This window comes from Danio rerio, chromosome 6, assembly GCF_049306965.1.
Source record: "Danio rerio strain Tuebingen ecotype United States chromosome 6, GRCz12tu, whole genome shotgun sequence".
NCBI lineage: Eukaryota > Metazoa > Chordata > Actinopteri > Cypriniformes > Danionidae > Danio > Danio rerio.
In genome coordinates this window covers 51,599,340-51,623,352 of record NC_133181.1, presented here as the reverse complement: position 1 = coordinate 51,623,352, position 24,013 = coordinate 51,599,340, and the positions used below count along the sequence as shown (strand labels likewise).

The window sequence follows — 24,013 nt, the reverse complement described above, 5'->3', positions numbered from 1 at the left end:
AAATCAGGTTGACATCAGAACCCAACATCAGCCCGATGTCAATGTACAACATCAGACAGAACGTTTGGTCCCTTTCCAACGCAACATAAAAACAACCAGATATCAACATCTAATGATGTTACAGCCTGATGTTGTGTGGACGTTATCCCTATGACGTCTATCAGATGTTGGATTTAGGTTACCATACCTGAAGAATAAATGTCAGTATTTGACGTCAATATGACGCTGGTTTAAGATGTTGGCTTGACGTTGGATTTTGGCTACTTTCCAACACAACCTAAAATCAATCAAATATCAACGTCATTTCACATCTTTATTGGAATTCGAAGTTAAATTGTCCTTAGAACGCCGGTGACCTAAATCTAACCTTATATTAATGTCTTAAGACGTTTTGTGTCTGCTGGGCAGGCACAAGACATTTTACCAATTGGAAGTTTAGAAAAGAATATTTGTGTTGAATTATTTATACATCAAAAATGTTTACATTTACAAGTTTTAAAATTTACAAAACCTCAGCCAACTTAATATTTAAGTTCTTAATATCGAGTTTTTTAAGCAAAAGTCAGAGTTAATGGTTGTCCAATAGCAGGAAGTGAGCCTTAAAATAATAGGTGACTATAAATTCTTTCCAAGTAGTGCTATTCAATCATTTGGGACAATTGTATAGATGCATTATATCGCAATATATATATATATATATAAATATAAAATATCGCAATGTCAGATTTTTCCAATATCATGCAGCCCTAATTTAAACAATAAATCATTTTTCAAAAATCATGTTTTTATAATCAACATGGACAAAATAATGAACATGTTTTCAAAAACTGCCATTTTGAAAGTGGTTTTAAAATTTGCATTTTCAGTCTCTCACAAACATTGTTTTCATGTAACTTTTTTTGTTTTCATGTAACTATTGCAAAAATCCAGAATAGGTTTTCCATTCACTCCCTTTCAGCTCAGTGTCTCAACATTTGGTTCAACCATTGGCCAAAGGCAAGAATATTTGTTTAACAACAAATGGCAAATTGGACAAGAGGAATGTTTGGAGAACCTGTTTTTGCCGTTCTGGCCCATCGGATCTTGAGAAAACATCTATCTTACAAATGAACATTTCTCTATGACTTTGTGATTTGCAGAGGACTGTACAGTATTTTAGAAAAAAAGTAAGCATGAAGGTTTATTGTTATACTTAACTCCCAGATCAGTAAAACATCACAGAACATATACAATTTTTATTAGATCCTAGCTAAAAAAAATTAAGCATTGTGAATGGCAATGTTTCTAAGATGTTTAAATGTCCAATTTTCTTGTCGTGATTAGTGACCTTATTAGTGACCTTGTTTTTAAATGCACATGTTACGCAACTTCTAATCTCCATTGCTCACAATATTTAATTCTTGTTATGTTTAAAAACTTTCAAGAATGTTACCAATCTACAAAATAAAAAAACATTAAGAGTGATGAGAAAATTTTTACATTGTCTATCAAGAGAAAGTTGAGAGAAAGTTTATCAAGTTAAACATAAAGATGTACGAATGTTGTCCTAAGAACGTTCTCTCAGCATTATGAGAAAGCAGAACATTAACATCAATAATGTTAAGGTTACTTAAAAAAGTTTTATTCTACCATTTACATAACCATCATAAAACATTCCCTTAGCTATACAAAACCAAATGCTTGTAAAAAGTTGCTGTGTGTTAGTTCCTGGACTGAAATTACTCACTTCAACTTTTGTTTTGCTTTAATCCACTGCACGAGTAGCCTTTCACCTTTAAACCAACTGTAAACCATAATAGAGTAGGAATAATTTCATAAACACAAACTGTTAAACCATAAACACCAACAATAATGATAAAGCTCAGTTTTATGAAAGCATTTTTACACTGTATTTTTTATGGCAACCCTGCCAGTCAAACACTAAAACACCATTAAAGTTCACAAAAGGTATATCATCCTTAAAAGCATAAATATTTGAACCCTATTAAAACCACACCTTCTTTTTAAATCATGTTTGGCTTCAATAAACACATCAGATGCTGGATATAAAATCCAGTAACGTAATGGATTAGGTAACTTTATGACATAAGGTTTACTCAACAATTATCTAACAAACAACTGTTCCCATGAGCATGAAGACTTTAATTTTAGATTCAGCCAAGGAATAATCAAATATTACTCATACTGGTCCCAATATGCTTGGGCGTAGTTGTTCTCCTCGGGGTACAGATGATGCACAGGTTTGGAGCATCTCATCCCAGCGCTGCGGGTTTTAAGGGCACATTCATCACTGTGGGTTTTGCAGGTGCTGCAGTGGCAGCTAAGTGCCACTGGGTAGGTGAAGTGAGGATCTGCATGTGAAGGGCATCCCGGCAAGACGGCTGTCCGGTACTCAACTTCCTGATAAGTGCATCCCCTCTGAACAATAAAACGAGGACCCACCAACTCCTTTATGTTACTGTCCTGTGAAATGAATGTTTGGTGCATATTTAGCCATATTATGACTAAGTAATTCCGAAAGCATTTGATCTATAGCACTTTTGTTTTTCTGTGGAACCCAAAATGAAATGATACCCACTATTTTTTTATGCCTCATGATGCTTTGTATTGATTATGAAAGTAGTTTCTGATAAATTGTAAACAATCAGTGATAAGTGTAGGAAAATAGGGAAAAATAGGGAACAATGAGGTGTCATTATTCTCTTCACAGTTCATTAAATATTAAAAGGCAACTCGAAATCCCATAAAGAAATTTGATATATAAAAATATACACCAATTACATATGAGATATTTGGATTTCACATGTATAAACTGTCATACTGTATATGCAACTAATATTTCAATATATGCAAAAATGGCCATTTATCAACCATTAGAATGAACGTATGGTCACTCTTTACAACAAGGTTCCATTAGTTAATGTATTTACTAACATAACCTAATAATGAACAATACTTGTACAGCATTAATCAATCATAGTTCAACATGTACTAATGTATTATTACCATTCTAATTCATGCTTGTAAACATTAGTTATTGCACCATGAGTTTACATGAACTAACAATAAACAACTGTATTTTAACTAACATTAAGTAACATTAACAAATACTGTAATGAATGTATTGTTCATTGTTTGTTCTTGTTAGTAAATGCATTAACTAATACAACCTTATTGTAAAGCGTTACTGAAAATATAGATGAAGAAACAAACAAATAAATTATAGATAATATAGTTGAACACGGCGACGCAGTGGCGCAGTAGGTAGCGATGTCGCCTCACAGCAAGAACGTCATTGATTCGAGCCTCAGCTGGGTCAACTGGAATTTTTGTGTGGAGTTTGCATGTTCTCCCTGCTTTCACATGGGTTTCCTCCGGGTGCTCCGGTTTCCCCCACAGTCCAAGGACATGCGGTACAGGTGAATTGAGGTAGGCTAAATTGTCCGTAGTGTATGAGTGTGAATTAGTGTTTATGGATGCTTCCCAGACATTGCAGCTGGAATGGCATCCGTTGCGTAAACATGTGTTAGATAAGTTGGAGGTTCATTCCGCTGTGGCGACCCCGGATTAATAAAGGGACTAAGGCGAAAAGAAAATGAATGAATATTTGAACACATATGCACATATTTGTAATTCCAGTGGTTCAAACAAATATAAATGGCAATTTTTGCTATATTTTTAAATACCGTATACAGTATGTTGCATATATGAATTTTTTTATTTACTAGAACTTCTATGCTAAGTGTTTTGAGTTTCTACATTGTAAAAGTGCTATAGAAATAAACATGAATTGAAAATCAAAAACCATTGTCTAGACAAGCTAAGTGTCTTATTTTTAGAAATAATATGTCAAATTAAGTGAGTTTTTCCTAAAAACAAGATAAAAAATCATCCAATGGGTAAAGTAAAATGAACTAGTTTTTGTTTTATAATATCTTTAACTCTTAGGTACCTATTGAAACAGTACCACCCCACCGACAGCTTGTTTATACCTTTATTCCTGAGAGTGTACAATGGAAATACCATTACATCTGATTGTATTCTACAGAATAAGGGTGAGTAAACAATAACAGAATTATCTAGTGCGTAAATCAGCTTATCGCACTGCAAGAAGAAACTTGTGTGCTAATGGACCCAGTTGTCTATATATAGCGTCTTCTTCACATACACTAAGCTGTGTCCACTTACCCTGGAGAAACAGAAGCCCATGCAGATGGTGGTGTTGACAGCCACACAGTAATTGCACTCCTGTCTCTCAATGTAGATGGTGTAGTCAGTGGGGGCACACATAGGCACGGCAACCTTCATTAAAAGTCCCAGCATGCCAATAACATACAGGAGAGACATGATAGGTGGCAGTGTATGAGGATGTCTGTCTGTTTTTGGGAAACCACAGTGAATGTAATGACAAATTTACACAACTAGACACAGTAGCAACACAACTGAAAAGTCATCTTATATTACATTTAATATTTTTGGTAAACAGCCAAAGTTACTTGGCATAAACATGTTACACCTGCCGCCAATTTGATGTTTAGAGTTGTAAATAGGTATAAATGAGGGCTTTAGGCGTACTTGAGCCATTTATAACAAACCTGTGAGTTAAATAACAGCCTGTCACACAGCATGTTACAGCATAAGATCAAATGAGTATAATCAAAATAATTGTATTGTGAATAATAAATCTAAATACCTACAGCTGAATTCTAAATACCAAAATATTCATTTCAAAAACTTATTTTTATATGGTATCACAATCAAATGTGAAGTAATTAATGCCATTTTCTATTGATATGTTTTCCACAAACTTCTCTGTAGATTATATATATATATACAGTTGAAGTCAGAATTATTAGCCCCCCTTTGATTTTTTTTCTTTTTAAAATATTTCCCAAATTATGTTGAACAGAGCAAAGATATTTTCACAGTATGCCTGATAATATTTATTCTTCTAGAGAAAGTCTTATTTGTTTTATTTCGGCTAGAATAAAAGACATTTTTGGGACAAATTATAAGCCCCATTAATCTAATTTGTATTTTTTACTTTATTTTTTACTTTTAAGCGATAATCCAGTTTTGCGAATACGTTGAATTCACAACTTTGGATGGAAACATGGTTAATGAGTTAAAAAAAAATGTGTTAACATTTATATCAATAGACCAAAGAGAAGAGGTAAGTTTTGACTGATTTAAAGAAAAAAAATTTTTATGTGGATGAAGCTCTAATTTCTAAAGGTAATGTGTTCCAATGTTTTGGCGCATAGACAAAAAAAAGTCTGTCTCTTTGTTTTTGAGAAAGATTTAGGTACAATTAGCAGGAGCTAAGCAGAGGACCTGAGGGATCTTTGGGGAGAATACAAACTTAAAGGTTCAGATATCTAGGCCAAGGCAAGTCTATAGAGATCTTTAAATACATATGTTAAAAATCAATTCTCTGTTTCACAGGGAGCCAGTGAAGAGAGGCCTGGATGGGAGAAATATGTTTTCTCTTTTTGTTCCAATCAAAAGATGGACTGCTGCATTTTGGACTTTCTGTAAGTGTGAGATTGATGACTGTGTATGCTGCATTACAATAATCAAGCCTAGAAGAAATAAACATGAATAACATTCTTCAAGTATTTAAAAGAAATAAAGGACTTTAACTTTCTTAGTTGGTTTAGTTGGAAGAAGCTGGCCCTAACCAACCTTAGGGATTTCCATGTTTCATACCGATAACAACGCCCAGCTCCATCATCCCAACAAAGCAACCCATGTATCATCTACAATCTCAAATTTCTATGAACTTGAAAAGCAATCAGGTCCAAACCTAAGCCAAGTTAAAGTTTCCTCATGAAAAGATGTCAAAGCAAAGATCAAAGACCCACAATGCAAATTCAAAAGTAAAACACACTTAAATAGCAGTTCTGTTAAAATACACATTCACATAACAGATATTGTTTTACACTGCAGTATTACAGTAAATCAACTGAGTCCTTACCTGGAGGGTCTGGATTAACCTGCTTGTGTTGAAAGGCTTCTGCTCTTATACAGACACTGATCCTGATCTCCATCTGTCTTCATCATCATCATTATCATCCACCCTGCAACATGCATAAAACAGAAGCTTTCTAATCAAATTACCCACATGCTGTATGCTTACTATTCAGACCCCGCTTAATATTCAATGCATGTCAATTAGTCAAGATTTTCTCGGTGTACTGAGGTCTGTTAAACTTCAGATATTTCTTCTAATATCCCTTGTAAAATAAAAATCTAAGAATGAATATATTAATTTATAAGCAATAATTTTAAAATATAGTTTTTTAGTGTAGCTCTTAAAGGGATACTTCCATCAAAAATGAAAATTGTATCATCAGTAACGCACCCTTTAAGAGTTTCTTTTACTGAACACTAAAGAAGATGTTTTGAAAACAACTTGACACCTGTAACTATTAACTTCCATAGTATTTGTTTTTCTTAGCATGAAAGTTGATCATTGCAGATTTTTTACCTTTTAAAAAATATCCTCTGTAGTGTTCAACACACACAAAAAGAAACTCAGAAAATTTTCAAACATCTCGAGGGAGAAAATAGTGAGTAAAATGTTCATTTTTGGGTAAACTATCCCTTTAAGAGAATTTGATAAAAAAAACGTTAATGACTATTTACATAACATTTTATATGAAAGTCTTAAATGGCACATATTTTACTCCTTTTTCAAGATTTAAAATAAGTATTTTGTGTCTCCAAAATGTGTCTGTAAAGTTTCAGCTCAAAACACCCATCAGATTATTTATTAAACTTTTCGGAATATTGGATTTTTCTGCTTTAAAGGCACAGGCCACAGAAACAGCTCCCCACCAACCATTCCCATGTGCCTGTCAGAGTGTGCCTAAATCTCCACCTCGGCTGCGTCAGATAAACAGCACATTGACAGACATGAAAGAAGCATATATCATGTTACATTTGTAAGAAATACTACAGTAAAAACTTTCCCAATGATTATTTGATGTATTTGTTGTGGAGTTAATTCAAGTCTTTCTGCAAAAAGTCACACACAATATCGTTACACACACACACACACACACACACACACACACACACACACACACACACACACACACACACACACACACACACACACACACACACACACACACACACACACACACACACACACACACAGGCGTTTAACTTTGTATGCAAATGTGACAGGATACACGTTAATATACACTGTTGTATGGATATCCTTTATGTTAATGTACAAAAAAAACTTGATTTAATGTCCACAAATCGAGACTGAAGTGTTATCTTTTATAATTGCACTGATATGCGGCTGTGGTGATAAAGTAAAGATGGTAAATTCACTGTAATTTATTACAAACATACACGAACATGTTTCAAAAACGTTTTAAGCTTGTAAAACTCATTCATGATGATGATTGATGATCACAGAAAGCCGAAAAGATCTTTTAATTCCAGTTGCTTTGCGCACATCCTGTTTTGTTGATATGATTATACGCATTACTATGGAGACATGTTAATACATGGCTGTCAATCAAATGGGTGGGTGGGGAAACCTCACTCTTACGTCACATTGCGTTGGGCCTCAAAATGGGAGGGATTTGAATCCTATTTTAACATCTGGAAATAAAAAAAAGTCTTTATATGACTGTGGATACACTATACTACACACAGTTCTGTCCAAACAGCTTACAAAAGATGATTTTCATCATAGGTGCCTGTTAATATCAGACATGTTTCCAAGGAGAATCAATTAACATGTTTTGCTGTCTAGAGGGCCAGATTTTTCTTTTCTACAGTAGCTTTTTGGGCCCAATCCAAAATCAATGTTTCAACTGTAGATAACTTTGGTATAACCAGACGTTTAATGTTACTTTCCTACAATAAATCCTGGATTTATTTAATACCTTTTTGGCGTTTCTAAGATACTCAGTGTCGAAACATATCCTATGCCATTTATGTACACTAATTAGCCTGTATTATCACATAACTTGGCAACAAATGAGCTTCATTTAGTCATCTGGCTTGGCAGATCACACACGTGATCTTTAATAAAGATACATGCTGCCAGTTCAGTCAATTTAACAAGCTCTCATCATATAAATCATCCAGGCCTTATCTTGTGTGTAAAGTTCACACAATTGAAAATGGAAAAGCAAGCAATTCTTTCCAGCTGAGTGATGCTTATTTTCAACATACATTTTTCGAATCTCTACAAACTTTACGAGCATCACAAATACAAGGTGTTTTCACAGTATCACACCTTAACCTCCTCAACGCCACAGCTTAAATGACGTTATTTTACTGTAAGGTTCACAGTACACCTGTGCAGAAGAATAGTGTGATTTTACAACTTCAATTGTTTGCGCATATCTTATAACCTCCTATAGAACCCTGCTGTTAATAATTGCTTCATCTTATCGCCTGTAATGTCCCAGTCAAGCTGTAACTGATTGGAAAACTGCTCACTGTTTCTGATTTACCTGAAAGTGTCAGTACTAGACACTGATTCAACACCAATGGGAAACTTTTTAAGCTTTAAAAAAACAAAAGCAAACCTCACTACAGTACCAGGAACTGAGGAGTCTGACATGACCTGCGATGATGAAACGGTATGTTATGTTAGTCATATTCTGGAAGTCTTCCGATCTTCACTAGTTCTTCTTGTGCTTTTGCAAGCTTATCAACCGGAGGCAAATGCTTTGACTAAGTTAGCATGACGTTTCCTACTGAATTCATTAAGCAACTCCAAGATTAGGAATAAAAAAAAAAGAAACATTCACTTCCTTTTACAATGTAACTCGATATGTCTTCTGGCCTTGAGGGATCATTAACCCAAGACGTGAATTCTTATCACTTATTGGCACACACAGGAGCTACATGGTTTCGTCCTCCTTTTGGCAAAGACTTCAGAGGACTTTTCAGGAGAACATCACGTCTGACCGGTGTGGCATCGGCTATATAACGGTCTAAAATCTCTCTCTTTTTTTTTAATCATGCCGGGCTCTGGAGGTCCAGTTGCGACGTTCTCCGTCTGGGACTATGTGGTGTTTGCTGGCTTGATTCTTGTTGCAGCAGGCATTGGTTTGTTTCAATCATTTCGTGGACGTAAGGAGGCAAGCAGTGATGAGTTTCTACTGGGGGGCCGTCAGATGACTGCGGTGCCTGTGGCTTTGTCTCTAACGGCTAGTTTTATGTCTGGCATCACTGTTATTGGCACTCCTGCCGAGGCGTACCTGTATGGCACACCATTCTGGCTCTTCTTCATCTCCTACGCCATCATGTCCACCATCAGTGCTGAGATCTTTGTGCCATTGTTCTACCGGCTGAACATCACCAGCACATATGAGGTGAGAGGGTTTGCATAAGGACAGAGAACACAAATAGACTGAAAAGACTCGCCATTTGTGCTTAATAAAGATCAATAAATAGAGTGAAATGAGGACAAGGGAGAGATAGGGGAATGGAAATCAAAGGGATGTAAAAGACAGGATCAATGTCAGGATGTCAAGGGGTAACATTGGGTTTTTGATGGTCCCTCAATGGATGTCCAAATGAATACTTTTGCAACAGTCTAATAGTACTACTACTAATACCAAATGAAAAAACAAAAAAAAAAATGCAATAAATTTCTCCTTTAGATATTTTGGGACTATATGTATACTTATTCTCCAAACCCTTACAAAACAGTCTAGTAATATGGTAGTTAACATGTATTTAAAGTTACTAATAGTTTACAAAATTACTAGCTTAACCTAGTTATTGACAAACAGATTTATCTTCTCTGGCATTGCACTATTGTTTTTGACATTTTAATAGCATTTTATTATATATTACTGTGCAAAAGCTATTAATGGTCAATGTCTGTGTGGAAATACCTAAAATATAAGTAAAATCAATTAGCATTAGGAAAAGTTAGAGATATTATAAATCATTATTCATTTCAACAACAGCGGATTTAATAGAACTTATTCTACTAACTCCAAGCCTAACCTAAAGGTCTGCAAATACTGTAATGAAAGGTACTTGTTATGTGCAATAGTTACTTATATAGTTGACAGAATGTCTAAAGTGTAACTTAGTACAATGCCAGAGGTGTTAAATCTGTTTGTCAGTAACTGTTTGGCAGTTTTAGAGTGTTAAATTGTAAATTCCAATGTGCAAAAGCCATTAAAGAGCTGTCTGTGTGGAAAAAAAGCACAATTAAAGCTAAAATAGTTAGAATATGAAGTGAATTTTAAAATAGTCCAGATAGTTATTGGCATGCAATTCTTACGATTAACCTATTAATCACTGTTAGTGGCGAAGCAGTGGCGCAGTAGGTAGTGCTGTCGGCTTCCAGCAAGAAGGTCGCTGGGTCCCTGGTTCGAGCCTTGACTCAGTTGGCATTTCTGTGTGGAGTTTGCATGTTCTCCCTGCGTTCGCGTGCTCCGATTTCCCCCACAGTCCAAAGACATGCGGTACAGGTGAATTGGGAAATTGTCCGTAGTGTGTGTGTGTGTGTGTGTGTGAATGTGTGTTGATGTTTCCCAGAGATGGGTTGCGGCTGGAAGGGCATCCACTGCGTAAAAACTAGCTGGATAAGTTGGCGGTTCATTCCGGTGTGGCGGCCCCGAATTAATAAAAGGACTAAGCCAACAAGAAAATTAATGAATGAATGAATGAACACTGTCAGTGTTAGCTTGGAAAACAGCATGTAATAATTGATCCCCTTTGTTATTCTGTTATCTATGAGTAATTTCACAAGTGCGTCTAGTTTCACAAGTGCGTCAAGTTACTAATACGGCAGATAAGTATTTTAATACTTATTAGTTGACTTATAGTTAAATAGTTACTTATATTCAAAGTTATCCTTTGACATTGTGCTGTATTTGGGGTTTTAATAGTGAGTGTTTTATTTAAGTGTTTTATTGTGGAATAGTGATAAATAAATAATAATAATAATTGAATTGAAATAGAAAATGGCGAGTATCTCAATAAACGCACTGAGTTCGAATCACACGTTATTCTTATGCTAAACTATCAAAACCACATTGATGTTAATCTGAAAAGAAACAGCACGTAATAGTTCATCCTACATGTGTGAGTTGTGTAATTGTGTGAATTATATGAAGTAAATGTGTCGTTACGTTTGCTAATGACAATAAATAAATCGAAATTGAAAATGGCTTGTATTTCAACATCAGTATCGCTCCTTATTCCAATGATTAACCATTTAAAACAACATCAATGTTAATCTAAGAAAAAAACAGCACGTAATAGTTCATCGTACATGCGTGAGTTTTGTGTAATTGTGTAAATTATATAAACCAAATGTGTTGTCATGTTTGTTAATAAAAATAAATAAATCGAAAACGGTGTGTATTTCAACATCAGTAATCCTGAAGTGTTTGAAACATGTTATTCTTATGATTAACCATTAAAACAATATCGATGTTAATCAGAGAAAAAAACAGCACGTAATAGTTCATCCTACATGTGTGAGTTTTGTGTAATTGTGTGAATTATATAAAGTAAATGTGCTGTTACGTTTGCTAATGATAATAATACATTAATCGAAATTGAAAATGGTGTGTATTTTAATATCAGTATCACTGAAGTGTTTGAATCACACGTTATTCTTATGATTAACCATTAAAACAATATCAATGTTAATCTGAGAAAAAAACAGCACATAGTAGTTCATCGTACATGCATGAGATTTGTGTAATTGCATAAATTAAATAAAGCAAATGTCTACGTTTGCTAATAATAAAAAAAAAATATCGAAATCGGGTGAGGCAGTGGCGCAGTAGGTAGTGCTGTCGCCTCACAGCAAGAAGGTCGCTGGTTCGAGCCTCGGCTCAGTTGGCATTTCTGTGTGGAGTTTGCATGTTCTCCCTGTGTTTGCGTGGGTTTCCTCCGGGTGCTTCGGTTTCCCCCACAGTCCAAAGACATGCGGTACATGTAAACTCAATTGGCCGTAGTGTATGAGTGTTTGTGTGTGTGTGGATGTTTCCCAGAGATGGGTTACGACTGGAAGGGCAACCGCTGCGTAAAAACTTGCTGGATAAGTTGGCGGTTCATTCCGTTGTGGCGACCCCGAATTAATAAAGAGACTAAGCCGACAAGAAAATGAATGAATGAATATTGAAATAGAAAATGGTGTGTATTTCAACATCAGTAGTGCTGAAGTGTTTGAATTACAAGTTATTCCAATGATTAACCATTAAAACAATATCAATGTTAATCTGAGAAAAAAATAGCACGTAATAGCTCATCATACATGCGTGAGTTTTGTGGAATTGTGTAATTTATATAAACCAAATGTGTCGTTACGTTTGCTAATAATAATTAATAGATCAAAATAGAAAATAGCTTGTTTTTAATGAGTATCGCTGATCTATTCGAATGACACATTATTCTTATGGTTAACCATTAAAACAACACCTGTGTTAATCTAAGGAAAAACAGCATGTAATAGTTCATCGTACATGTGTATGTTGTGTAAATTAAATAAAGCAAATGTGTCGTTACTTTTGCTGATAAAAATATGTTAATCGATATAGAAAATGGTGTGTATTTCAACGTCAGCAGCGATGAAGTGTTCGAATCACACTTTATTCTTATGATTAACCTTTAAAACAACATCGATGTTAATCTGAGAAAAAACAGCATGTAATAGTTCATCGTACACGCGTGAGTTTGGTGTAATTGTGTGAATTATATAAAGCAAATGTGTTGTTTTGTTTGCTAATAATTAATTGAATTGGTCACTTGTTTTTGCAGTACTTGGAAATGCGTTACAACAAGCTCATCAGAGTGATTGGAACCAGCATGTATATTATTCAAACCGTGAGTTGGCTTTTAGCTTTGTGCATGACTTTATACATAACCAATGATGCAAATGATGAGTGATTGCATTATAGCATATAGTTTTGGAAAATCATTGTCTGTTGCGTCTATGCATTTTACAATTCCTAAAAGTCACATAAGTGATAAATATATTGAACAATTTCCTGTGAAAGAGATTTTTGTCTAATCGTCTAATGGGTTGTGTTATCTCCTATAGGCTTTATACACAGGCATGGTTATCTTTGCACCTGCACTCGCACTTAATCAGAGTAAGTACATAACTACGTCACATTTATTAATGCCAAAGAACAGAGCAAAGCCTGACAAAAGAAATAGTCTCTTGTTCTCAACAAGTAGATTGAAATGACAATATTGTGAAATATTTTTTTTTCCAATTTAAAACAAATGTTTAGCATTTCAATATAAAAAATTATTTATTCCCGTGATAGTGTTTTATGGCAACACGTCTCCAGTCTTCAGTGTCACACTATTCTTCTGAAACCATTTTAATATACTAATGTTTTTGACATGATTACAGTATACACTACCTGACAAAAGTCTTGTCATCGATCCCAGTTATAAGAGCAAAAAATAATGACTTCTAGTTGATAATTTGGAAAAGTGGCAGAAGGTAGATTTTTCAGATGAATCATCTGTTGAACTGCATCCCAATCATCATCACAAATACTGCAGAAGACCTATGGGACTCACATAGACCAAAATTCTCAGTCCAAAAAATCAGTCAAGTTTGGTCAAGAAAAAAATCATTGTTTGGAATTACATTCAGAATTGGGGCGTGCTAGAGATCTGCAGAGTAGATGGCAACATCAACAGCCTGAGGTATCAAGACATTTGTGCTGCCCATTACATTACAAACAACAGGAGAGTCCAAAATCTTCAGAAGGATAGGGCTCCTTCTCATACTTCAGCCTCCACATCAAAGTTCCTGAAAGCAAAGAGGGTCAAGGTGCTCCAGGATTGGCCATCCCAGTCACCAGACATGAATATTATTGAGCATATCTGCTGCAAGATGGAGGAGGAGGCATTGAAAATGAATCCAAAGAATCCAGATAAACTCTGGGAGTCCTGCAAGAACGCTTTCTTTGCCATTGCATATGACTTTATTAAGTTATTTGAGTCACTGCAGAGATGTATGGTTGCAGTCCTCCAAGCTCATGGGAGTAATACACAATATTAATTCTGTTTCCACTGCACCATGACTATATATTCTATACTGTACATTATTTCAGTTAAGTGACAAGACTTTTTTCTAAGCAAAGTTAGACCTTACTGACCTAATTAAATAATTAAAAATCAAGGCATGATCATATTTTGTTTTGGTAAAATAAGCGTAATCTAGAGGCTTTTGCCTTTTATATAAGCCACTTCTGATGCCAAATGATAAACTAACTTTCTAAAACTTAGATAGGCGACACGACTTTTATGAGGTAGTGTATAATATTTAAGATATAAGTATTCAGCTTAAAATACAATTCAAAGGCTTGACTAAGTTAATTAAGCAAGTCATTGGACAATAGTGATTGTTCTGTAGCCAATCAAAAATATAATTATAAATAAATGTAAGTAAATGTATATAAAAACTATTCTGTAACATAATGAATATCTAAAATGTCATGTCTAATAAATTGAAAATGTCTATACTGACCCATTTAAAAGTAAAAATCTTACTAAGATTTGTGGAAAACATCTTGTGTTGCAGTTACTGGTCTGGATCTGTGGGGAGTGTTAGTGGCAACGGGGGCTGTCTGCATTATCTACTGCACCCTGGTCAGTAACTTCATTCGTGTTAATCACAACTTCACTGAATTTTTGTTACTGCAATAAACATATCATATGCACATTTTAGTTTTAGCCATCTTTTAAGCGCTCTGAAAAGCTCATAATTAGAAAAATATCTAAATAACCATAAATTTAGTGCTCAGGATGTCTATATTATGTATTTAAATGATCATGTGTGAAACTGTTTTCTGTTCTTCGTTTTTGTAACTGTCAATCAACTGTTTCACCTGTGCAAATCAAATTTCCTAAGGGATGAATAAACTAACCTGAACCTGAAATAATCTTTGGGTCAATGGCAAAATGATCCATATATGCTAAGTGTTCTGTTCCTTATGGAACCATCACTGGCAATGGCAACCTCTTAGTTTCTAGAACAAAAATATTAACTTCAGTTAAAGTTGAGTTCAAAATAAAGTCAAATGTTTTTACAGCTGAGATTTTTTGGGAATCTCAGAAAAATCATTCCATAATTCAGTAAATACTGCAAGAATCCAGGAAAAATAAATTACTTTTTTTGCAGAATAAAATGTTGTATCTATATCTTAGTGTATGTTAATACTACTATACTTAAGATTAATGATCAATGCAGGAGAATTTTATTTTTTTTCTATCTATTATTAGCCTTAAAGGTTCCATGAAGTGCTATGAAATGTGCATTTTTATTCGATGTTTGACATAATCTCAACTGAAACACGGTCAGAGGGTCTTACAAAGAGTTAGCCCTCCCTTTTTTAAAAATCAGCCAGTAGAGTTTTGTTTTATCACTGCTCTGTGAGAGTGGTTGAGCTGAAGTGCATCAAATGAAAAGCAAATGAACAGCATCTTGAAGGGGCGGGTCATGTCAGATACTAACTAGCATTTGATTGGTTATGATGTGATGAGAAACTGTAGTATGAGGTGATGTGAATAAAACGGTGGATCCATTTGGGCGGGAGTGACAAACTACAAGCTTTACATGTTTATATCAGTTTTATATCTTCTAAATGTGAATTTTGTCACTATTTTGGAGCACACTAGTTTATAGATATCCTAAAAACTAAACGTTTTCTTAAGATTAAACTTTAGAAACCCTTTATTGAAAACCTTTTTTTCACAAATTGAAAAATAAAGTCAAATTAAATTAAAAGTATACACGATTAATTTAATGTAAAGTAATGTAAATATGGTCTACAGTTTGTAAACTCATTGATGTCTTTTGTGCTCTTTTTGTCCTTCCTGTGTTTATGGTGTGCACAAAGAATATCCTGCATGATTTATGAATGCGTGTTGGATCTGACTGTATTGTTGTCGTCAGGGAGGGCTGAAGGCAGTGATTTGGACAGACGTGTTTCAGATGATCATCATGTTGGGTGGTTTTGTGGCTGTTATCGCTCGCGGGGCGGTTCTGCAGGGAGGACTGGGGAGGGTCTGGAATGACAGCTTCTATGGAGGACGCCTGGAGACATTCAGGTAAAGAAAACTGGTGTAAAAGCAGGTCACATTCAGTATATGCAACTGTTGCAACATACATTTGAACCTTTACAGTGTAATTTGCCTTTTGAGGAATGCATATAAAATTCTAATAATGGCATAGTTTTAAGTAAGGGAACCAAAGCTTGGAAATTGCCTTAAAGCGAGTTTACACAAAACTGAACATCTGTCAACATTTATCCTTCACTTGTCAAACTTGTTTGAGATTCTTTCTTCTGCTGAATGCAAAACAAGATATTCTGAAGAAACCACTGTTATTCACAACATCTATTATTCCCACTACTGAAGTCAATGTTTTTGAAAAAACATAATTTTTTCAAAACTTACAGAGTTCAAAATAACTCATTTTGTGTTCAACAGGATGAAGAAATTACTAAAGGTTTGAAGCCACTTGAGGATGATTAGAGAAATTTTGTCACACAAAATTTATATTTAAGACCCTTTTGCATTTATTTTCCTTCGGCTTAGTCTCTTATTTATCAGAGGTCGCCACAGCGGAATAAACCGCCAACTATTCCAGCAAATGTTTTACGCCTCGGATGCCCTTCCAGTTGCAACCCAGTTCTGGGAAACATCCATACACTCTGGCATTCATATTCACACACACTATGGCCAATTTAGCTTATTCAATTCACCTGTAGCGCATGTCTTTGGACTGTGGGGGAAACCGGAGCACCCGAAGGAAATCCACGTAAACACGAGGAGAACAAGCAAACTTTACATAGAAATGCCAACTCGAACCAGCAACCTTCTTGCTGTAAGGTGACAGTGCTAACCACTGAGCCACCGTGCCACCTGTTGCAGATTTTTATTTATACGTAAAACTTTATCCTTTCTTTTTTTTATGTGTGTTTGGAGTATAAAAAAAAAAAATATAAACTTGTTTTTCTTTAATAAATTTCAGACTATAATTTTTGTTTTCATGTTGATTTTCTTAAAAATAAATAAGAATAGGTTTAATACATTTTAGGTTGTTTTAAAAATAAAACGTTTTAAGTAAGTAAGTTTAAAAATTATATATATATTTGTAATTCAGTTTTTATTTCCACAATGAATATATAACTTTTACAATCAGATATAAAAGTGCTTTTAACAGCTATTACCCGTATATATCCCCCATCCCTCAGCCCATTATATACACATCAGGAAACGCAGGATAACTATAGACCAAGCAAGTGAATAAATTACATTAAATTTGACTTTCATAGAATAAGAAATATTTTTTTTCACCATTTAATTCAGAATAAATAAACGCTCACTCAAAAATAAGAAGTTGTTGATATGGAAATTTGTTTTAATTATTATTATTAAAATTTCTGAAACAATGATTCTTTGTGTCCAACCTGAAATGTGAAATGCAGTGCACAGCATATATAAGTACACCCCTCACAAATCTATCTGTTAAATTCATATTTTTTAAAGGGAACTATACAATATTATATTTGTGCATATACATAAAATAGTCATTACTGAAGACAAAGCTGGCGCTTATCTAACAATTTGAACTTACGATTACAGTCCAAAAATTAGTACAGCCAAATTTATGTGTTACAGAAAAATATTAAATACTTATTTGAAAAAGAGTTTTTGTAGGTTGAATTTAATTGTATTATCTTTCAATTTCTACATGTGTTTGGTGATTAAGACATTATTTTAATAAATATATCTGTTTAATGTATCTGTTTCGTTTAAATGCAGTAAAATGTATTGCCTATTTTCACTGAGAAATGGATAAAAATATTCATTTTCAAAATGAATGTACTCAATTATGCTCAGCACTGTAGATGCAAAATAGTTTTTACCATGATGCCACAGAAAGACAACACACATTCCCCAAATAACCTTAGATCTAAACATTTTTTCTTTGTCTGAAAAACATTTCAATCATCTTAAGAGCGTTTTACACTATAATGAATATTTTGGGAATGAAAACATTTGCATAGATGTAAAACATTCTTCAATAATCAATAAAGAACCTAACATAACCCTTACCAACTCATACCTCTGAAATGCTCCTTCAGCTTTGACCCTGACCCTCTGAGGCGTCACAGTTTTTGGACAATCGTTGTTGGTGGCAGTTTGATGTGGGCATCCATGTACTCCATCAACCAATCACAGGTCCAGCGCTATATTTCCTGCCGGACAATGACTCATGCCAAACTGTGAGTATTTCACTCAAAACATGATCAACATTTGATCCTCCAAAACCATTTTTCTTTTCAAATACTTCCAGTGCTTTTTAAGATTTTTACAACTGCTTTTCATTACATATTTTTCTTATTTGTTTTAGTTTGGCTAGAATAAAAACCCATTTTGTACTATTTCTTTTTTCCAGTTTCTACAGAACACTACCGTCCAGCAACTAGCCTAATTAACCTAGTTTAGTCTTTGAATTGCACTTTAAATGGCAAAATAACTACTAAAATGTAATGTATCTTCATAGAAAAAGAGAAAAGAAATCTGTAATAAAAAAAATAGTTTTTTTAAAAGGTGTTGAAAAAAAATCTCTCCTTCAAAGAGCACTTATTTTGTAAAATAATGCAAGAAAGGTTAATAATTTATTTAGTTTTTATCTGTATATCTGTACTAAAGTTCTTTTTTTGCCCTATTCCCCTTTGAATAAAAGAGACAGCATGTTTAAAGAATACATGTTAACAGTAAATGGTTGCTTTAACAGATCTCTGTATGTGAACATGGTGGGATTGTGGGTGACAGTGAGTTTGGCTATGATGTCTGGTCTCACCATGTACTCCATCTATAAAGACTGTGATCCTTTCACTAATAAAGACGTAGGAGCCACGGACCAGGTAAAACTCATCCCAGCAATAACCTCTTCATGTTTACTCAGTTTACAATTAATTTGAGCTAATAAAATGTTTTGCAGCTCCTTCCTTATCTAGTGATGGACATCCTGGCAGATTTCCCAGGACTGCCAGGTCTGTTCGTGGCTGCAGCTTACAGTGGGACATTAAGGTGAACACTGTTATTAAGATATCTGCTGTAAATCTATGTAAATTCATCTTGATCATTTTGGCACAAACATTAGCATCAGAGTGAAACAACTGAAAAGATTGATTCAAATTCATTCATTTTCTTTTCGGCTTAGTCCCTTTATTAATCTGGGGTCGCCACAGCGGAATGAACCACCAACTTATCCAGCATATGTTTTATGCAGCGGATGTCCTTCCAGCTGCAACCCATCACTGGGAAACATCCAAACACACTCATTCACACATATACACTATGGACAATTCACCTATACTGCATGTCTATGGACTGTGGGGGAAACCGGAGCACCCAGAGGAAACCCACGCAAACATGGGGAGAACATGCAAACTCCACACAGAAACGCCAACTGACCCAGCCGGAGCTCGAACCAGCGACCTTCTTGCTGTGAGGCGATTGTGCTACCCACTGCGCCACTGTGATTCATTTATACTTTTAAAAAAGGAAAAAAATAAAAAAACATTTAAAAATAAAAAAATTTATTTAGCTTGGTAAAACCATAACAGTTTCAAGTTACAATAAGCTTACTTGCTATATGCTAATGCATTTCCATGTGTATGAACATATTTTAATTATTTTTATTTGTAATTATAGTTTAGGGGTCACAAACTCAATTTGGCAGAGAGCCATTTCAGTAACTGACAATTCATAGGAGGGCTGTTTTAACATTCAAGCACAAGAAAAAAAGTGATGTAATTGGTGCATCTTAGAACAACATACATGATGTTTCTAATTCAAGCACTGCCTCACAAATCAACAAATCAGCACGTTTTTTCTTCACACATTTGCTGAAATATATTTTTGGCTGTTTAAATTAGCATTTTGACATAATTTTGTCATTATGATAATAATAATAATTATTATTTTTCTGTCCCAACCAACTGTTGCATTACCAAAGGTTTAACAGATAGCGAAAGAACAGAAGAAAAAGTTTGGGAAACTTTACTGGCAATTGTTCGTCTTAGTATCTTTCTTTTTGTAAAACTACAACAAAGGGGGAAAAACAATGACATATTCCCATTCCCATTTTAACATATTATATTCAACCACTAGTAAAATCTACATAGTTTTCATATAAATCTAAATAGGCCTATGAGGAAAACCTATTAAATGAGACCATTTGAATCGAATATGAACAAAACTAGCATGTTACACCACCAGCATAACGTGTACGCCATGAAAGAGTTTGTTTAACAAAATACAGGTGGTATAAAGCTGAAATTAATCAAATGATCCTTGAATATTTACAAAAATAGAGCACTTATGCACATTTATTTCAATGTTTTAATTAGCCGGAGAAAATCTGCATGTGCGTTACTTCCGAACGCACGCTAAGAAAAAAACTAAGTAAAAAAAAAGTAAACTGAAATACAGGAAAATATAGCGCAATACTTAAAAGTTCAATAGGGTGGGGGGAGGGGTTTGAGGGGTGAAAACCACAAGAGGCTATATGCACAACGATAGTGATTCTAAAACATGTTTGGGGGAACCGAATCTCGTTATATTCTTGGCGTCAGCCGCGAGTTTGAAACGCTCTAATTCAGGGGTGTCAAACTCAATTCCTGGAGGGCCGAAGCCCTGCACAGTTTAGTTCCAACCCTGCTCCAACACACTTACCTGTAGGTTTCATACAAGCCTGAAGGACTCAATTAGTTTGATCAGGTGTGTTTAATTAGGGTTGGAACTAAACTGTGCAGAGCTGCGGCCCTTTTGGAACTGAGTTTGACACCTGTGCTCTAATAGATCTCATATATAAACTACAAAGGAATTGTTAGTAACTGATATTATATTCATTTCGATTTTATTCCAACATTGTAAATTTACAGTACTTATCCATAATGTAAACACTAAAATAAAATAAAAACTAAAATATACATAAAAATACCTAAACAAAATCATTGTGTTTTATCTGACAAAATGATGTTAGATGCTCTAATTTTGGCCTGATGTAACAATTTTTAAATTTTGTTAGTCATGTCACACATTGGTTTTCACTGTTAGATCTCTCACAAGTTTGTTTTCAACAGTACGGTGTCGTCGAGTATCAACGCTCTTGTGGCTGTGACAGTGGAAGACTTCATGAAACCTGCATGGCCTTCACTGACAGAACGACAGCTGTCCTGGATCAACATGGGCATGAGTGAGTCCATATACACTAACATCCGCATGCTTTCCTTCAGTGTAAAGCAGTGGATAACGGATTGACTTTCATGTGAAAGCTTACTGTATAAGTGTAATAGAAATGCTGCTTGTCTCTAGGTGTGTTCTATGGCGCTGTTTGCATTGGCATGGCTGGTGTTGCCTCCATGATGGGAAATATACTGCAGGTAATACACAAAGCCAACAATTTAATGCAAACGTTGCTTGAAGTTTTGTATAATCTTCTGACTTTCCTCACTGTATCTAAAACTCCCTCTGTAACACTTGATTTTGATGCTCCATTTGAGTAGTAGACTGTCTACTTAATATCTGTTGACTGCTCCATCAACAGACATTTAACTGACTATAAGAAACTTTGCAAGTACATGTCAATTTACACTAACCCCAATCCTAACAGTCTATTTTATTTATAATTTAATGCAACAAACAGACCACTAAAATAAAGTGTGACCGCTCCCTCTGCTGGTGAGAGACTGTAATGACACACTATCGATCTCTTCCTCCACAGGCAGCTCTGTCCATATTTGGTATGATCAGCGGGCCTCTTCTGGGTCTATACATGCTGGGCATGTTCTTCCGCTGCGCAAACTCCACTGTAAGAAACATCTTTACTAGTCAAATTATAAATTATACTGCTAATATTGACTTATTTAAATATGCAGTGTCATTTAAATGTGTATTAGTATCGAACTAAAAGCTACTGTATACTGATTCTCTATAGGGAGGTTTAGCTGGTTTGGCTTCTGGCTTGGCAATAACGCTGTGGGTGGGGATTGGAGCTCAGTTATATCCTCCTTTGCCAGAGAAGACCCTCAGGCTTCCCTTGAGTGTGGAAGGATGTGTTGCTCTGAACACAAGCGAAACCACCACTATGACACCATTCAGCACAGTCCTGCAAACCACAACTCCACAGTTAGTATGGCTATTTCTGTTGTTGTAAATACGCATTAAATGAAATTTTTGGAGGAGTCTGTAAAAATTTTATATTATTCAATTATGCTCACCATTGCTGCATTTACTTTATTAAGAATAAAGTGAAATATTAGTAATATTGCTAAATATTATTATGATTGAAAACAACCAATTTCTATTTATAAATAACTGAAATGTAATTTATTTTTGTGAGGCTAATCTAAATACTCTTATGAATCCTTTTGTCACACGATCCTTCAGAAATCATACCAATCTGCTAGTTTTGGTAACATTAAATCTGTTTTAATTGTCATCTATCAATTTAATGGATATTTTATAGAGAAATCTATTAAACACATATCGTATATTTTTCCTTCACTTGTTTAAATTGAATCTATACACATTTAATTGATTAATAAGCATGTTGAAATCAATGCAAACTGTAATTTCTCATTTTATCCTTTAGGCCTAGACCAGCTTTGGCAGACAACTGGTATTCTCTGTCATATCTGTATTTCTCTCCTGTTGGCATAATTGTGACCATGTTCATCGGACTAATAGTTAGTGCAATCTCAGGTAAGATAAGTCTGTCGTATTGTCTTGTTAGTGAGGCAAACATTCAAGCAACATAAACGTAAAATTTTGTACTTTAGGTGGCTGTAAGCAGAAGAAGGTTCGACCTGAGCTCTTTATCAGCAAATCAGATCTCATTTGCTTCAGATGTAAAAAATCAGACTCCGAGGTGAGATTTATTAAATGATTTGAAGTATACTTTGTTTCTCTTCTGAAAAGGTTGATGTCTTTGAGAGATTTTACCTTTACATTTGTTATTTACAAATGCTGATGAAGTGATTGCTCTGAAATTTTCCTTTTACACTTAGGACTGGGCAATATGGAAAAAAATGCAATCTCGATTAGTATTTTCTATATTGAACAATAATAATATATATTTTGATATAAGTTGTTTATTATTTCAGATTTCAAAGAGTCAACAATGACTGAAGCCACAAAAATTAGAGGGTCCATTAAAGAGCATAACATTTTCAGCCAATAAATTCAGTTGCTGAAAATCCAGTACATCACTATTAACACACTTTTAGATTCCCATTGTTGCACATTTCAGCTGTGTGATTGATTGGTTCTTAGATCAATATAGAGTAAAGAAGTTATCATCAGCGCTTATTGTTATTGACATCAATTTTATTGCGATTCGATATCATATCGTTTATCCCCAGCTCAGCTTTACTTACACTTATTAACTGCATTTCTCTCCTTTTTAGGTGTCAGACCTAATTGAGACTAAGCCAAAAGATATTCAGGGTCTGGACAGTCCAGTTTTCTATGACAATGAAATTGTACTGAAAGAGAAAGACCAGCAGGAGAAGATCACAAAGCTTTAAATGTAACATAAAACCATTTTGCATATGATGTAAATAGTAAATTATAACTGTTTTATAGATATATGTATATATGCATGTGGAAATTGCTAAATTATGATAATGCATCACAAGAGAAGAGAAGCAATAAATGAATAGTAAATATTTCTATTTTTAGGCAAGTGTTCTAAATGATATTATAGGGGCTTGCATAAATGCTAAATTCTATGATTTTCCTGATCAAGTATGAAATAGTTTGCCCCTCAATATTTTGTTTTATGCTTTGTATTAAATCTGTTTTGAAATAAAAATTGATGAACGACTGTGTCAATCTAATAAATCAGCTCTTACATACAATACAAAAAGATAAACACAGTACATGTGCATCAGTGTAAAGTATGCGCAAGTGTTAAAAATGGCTGAACACCTGCCTCCTCACTGCCAGAATAGGC

General features: G+C 34.6%; 2 protein-coding genes across 3 annotated transcripts; one reads left to right on the top strand and one right to left on the bottom strand.

The window, feature by feature from the left end:
* Positions 1 to 1,886: 1,886 nt before the first annotated feature.
* Positions 1,887 to 8,286, bottom strand: tshba (thyroid stimulating hormone subunit beta a). 2 transcript variants are annotated; one of them, NM_181494.2, is given in 3 exon segments: positions 1,887 to 2,463; positions 4,189 to 4,376; positions 5,978 to 5,998. In NM_181494.2, coding segments are annotated over 2 exon segments (447 nt in total). In that variant the 5' UTR covers positions 4,348 to 4,376; positions 5,978 to 5,998; the 3' UTR covers positions 1,887 to 2,175.
* A 623-nt stretch (positions 8,287 to 8,909) lies between these two features.
* On the top strand, positions 8,910 to 23,884 carry slc5a8l (solute carrier family 5 member 8, like; the record flags this gene model as incomplete). The annotated part of the gene is given in 15 exon segments (NM_001034969.1): positions 8,910 to 9,353; positions 12,772 to 12,837; positions 13,055 to 13,106; positions 14,558 to 14,625; positions 15,932 to 16,086; positions 18,129 to 18,269; positions 18,785 to 18,914; positions 18,992 to 19,080; positions 21,141 to 21,253; positions 21,373 to 21,440; positions 21,782 to 21,868; positions 21,995 to 22,185; positions 22,652 to 22,761; positions 22,839 to 22,927; positions 23,466 to 23,884. Coding segments are annotated over 15 exon segments (1,833 nt in total). The 3' UTR covers positions 23,586 to 23,884.
* Positions 23,885 to 24,013: the final 129 nt, after the last annotated feature.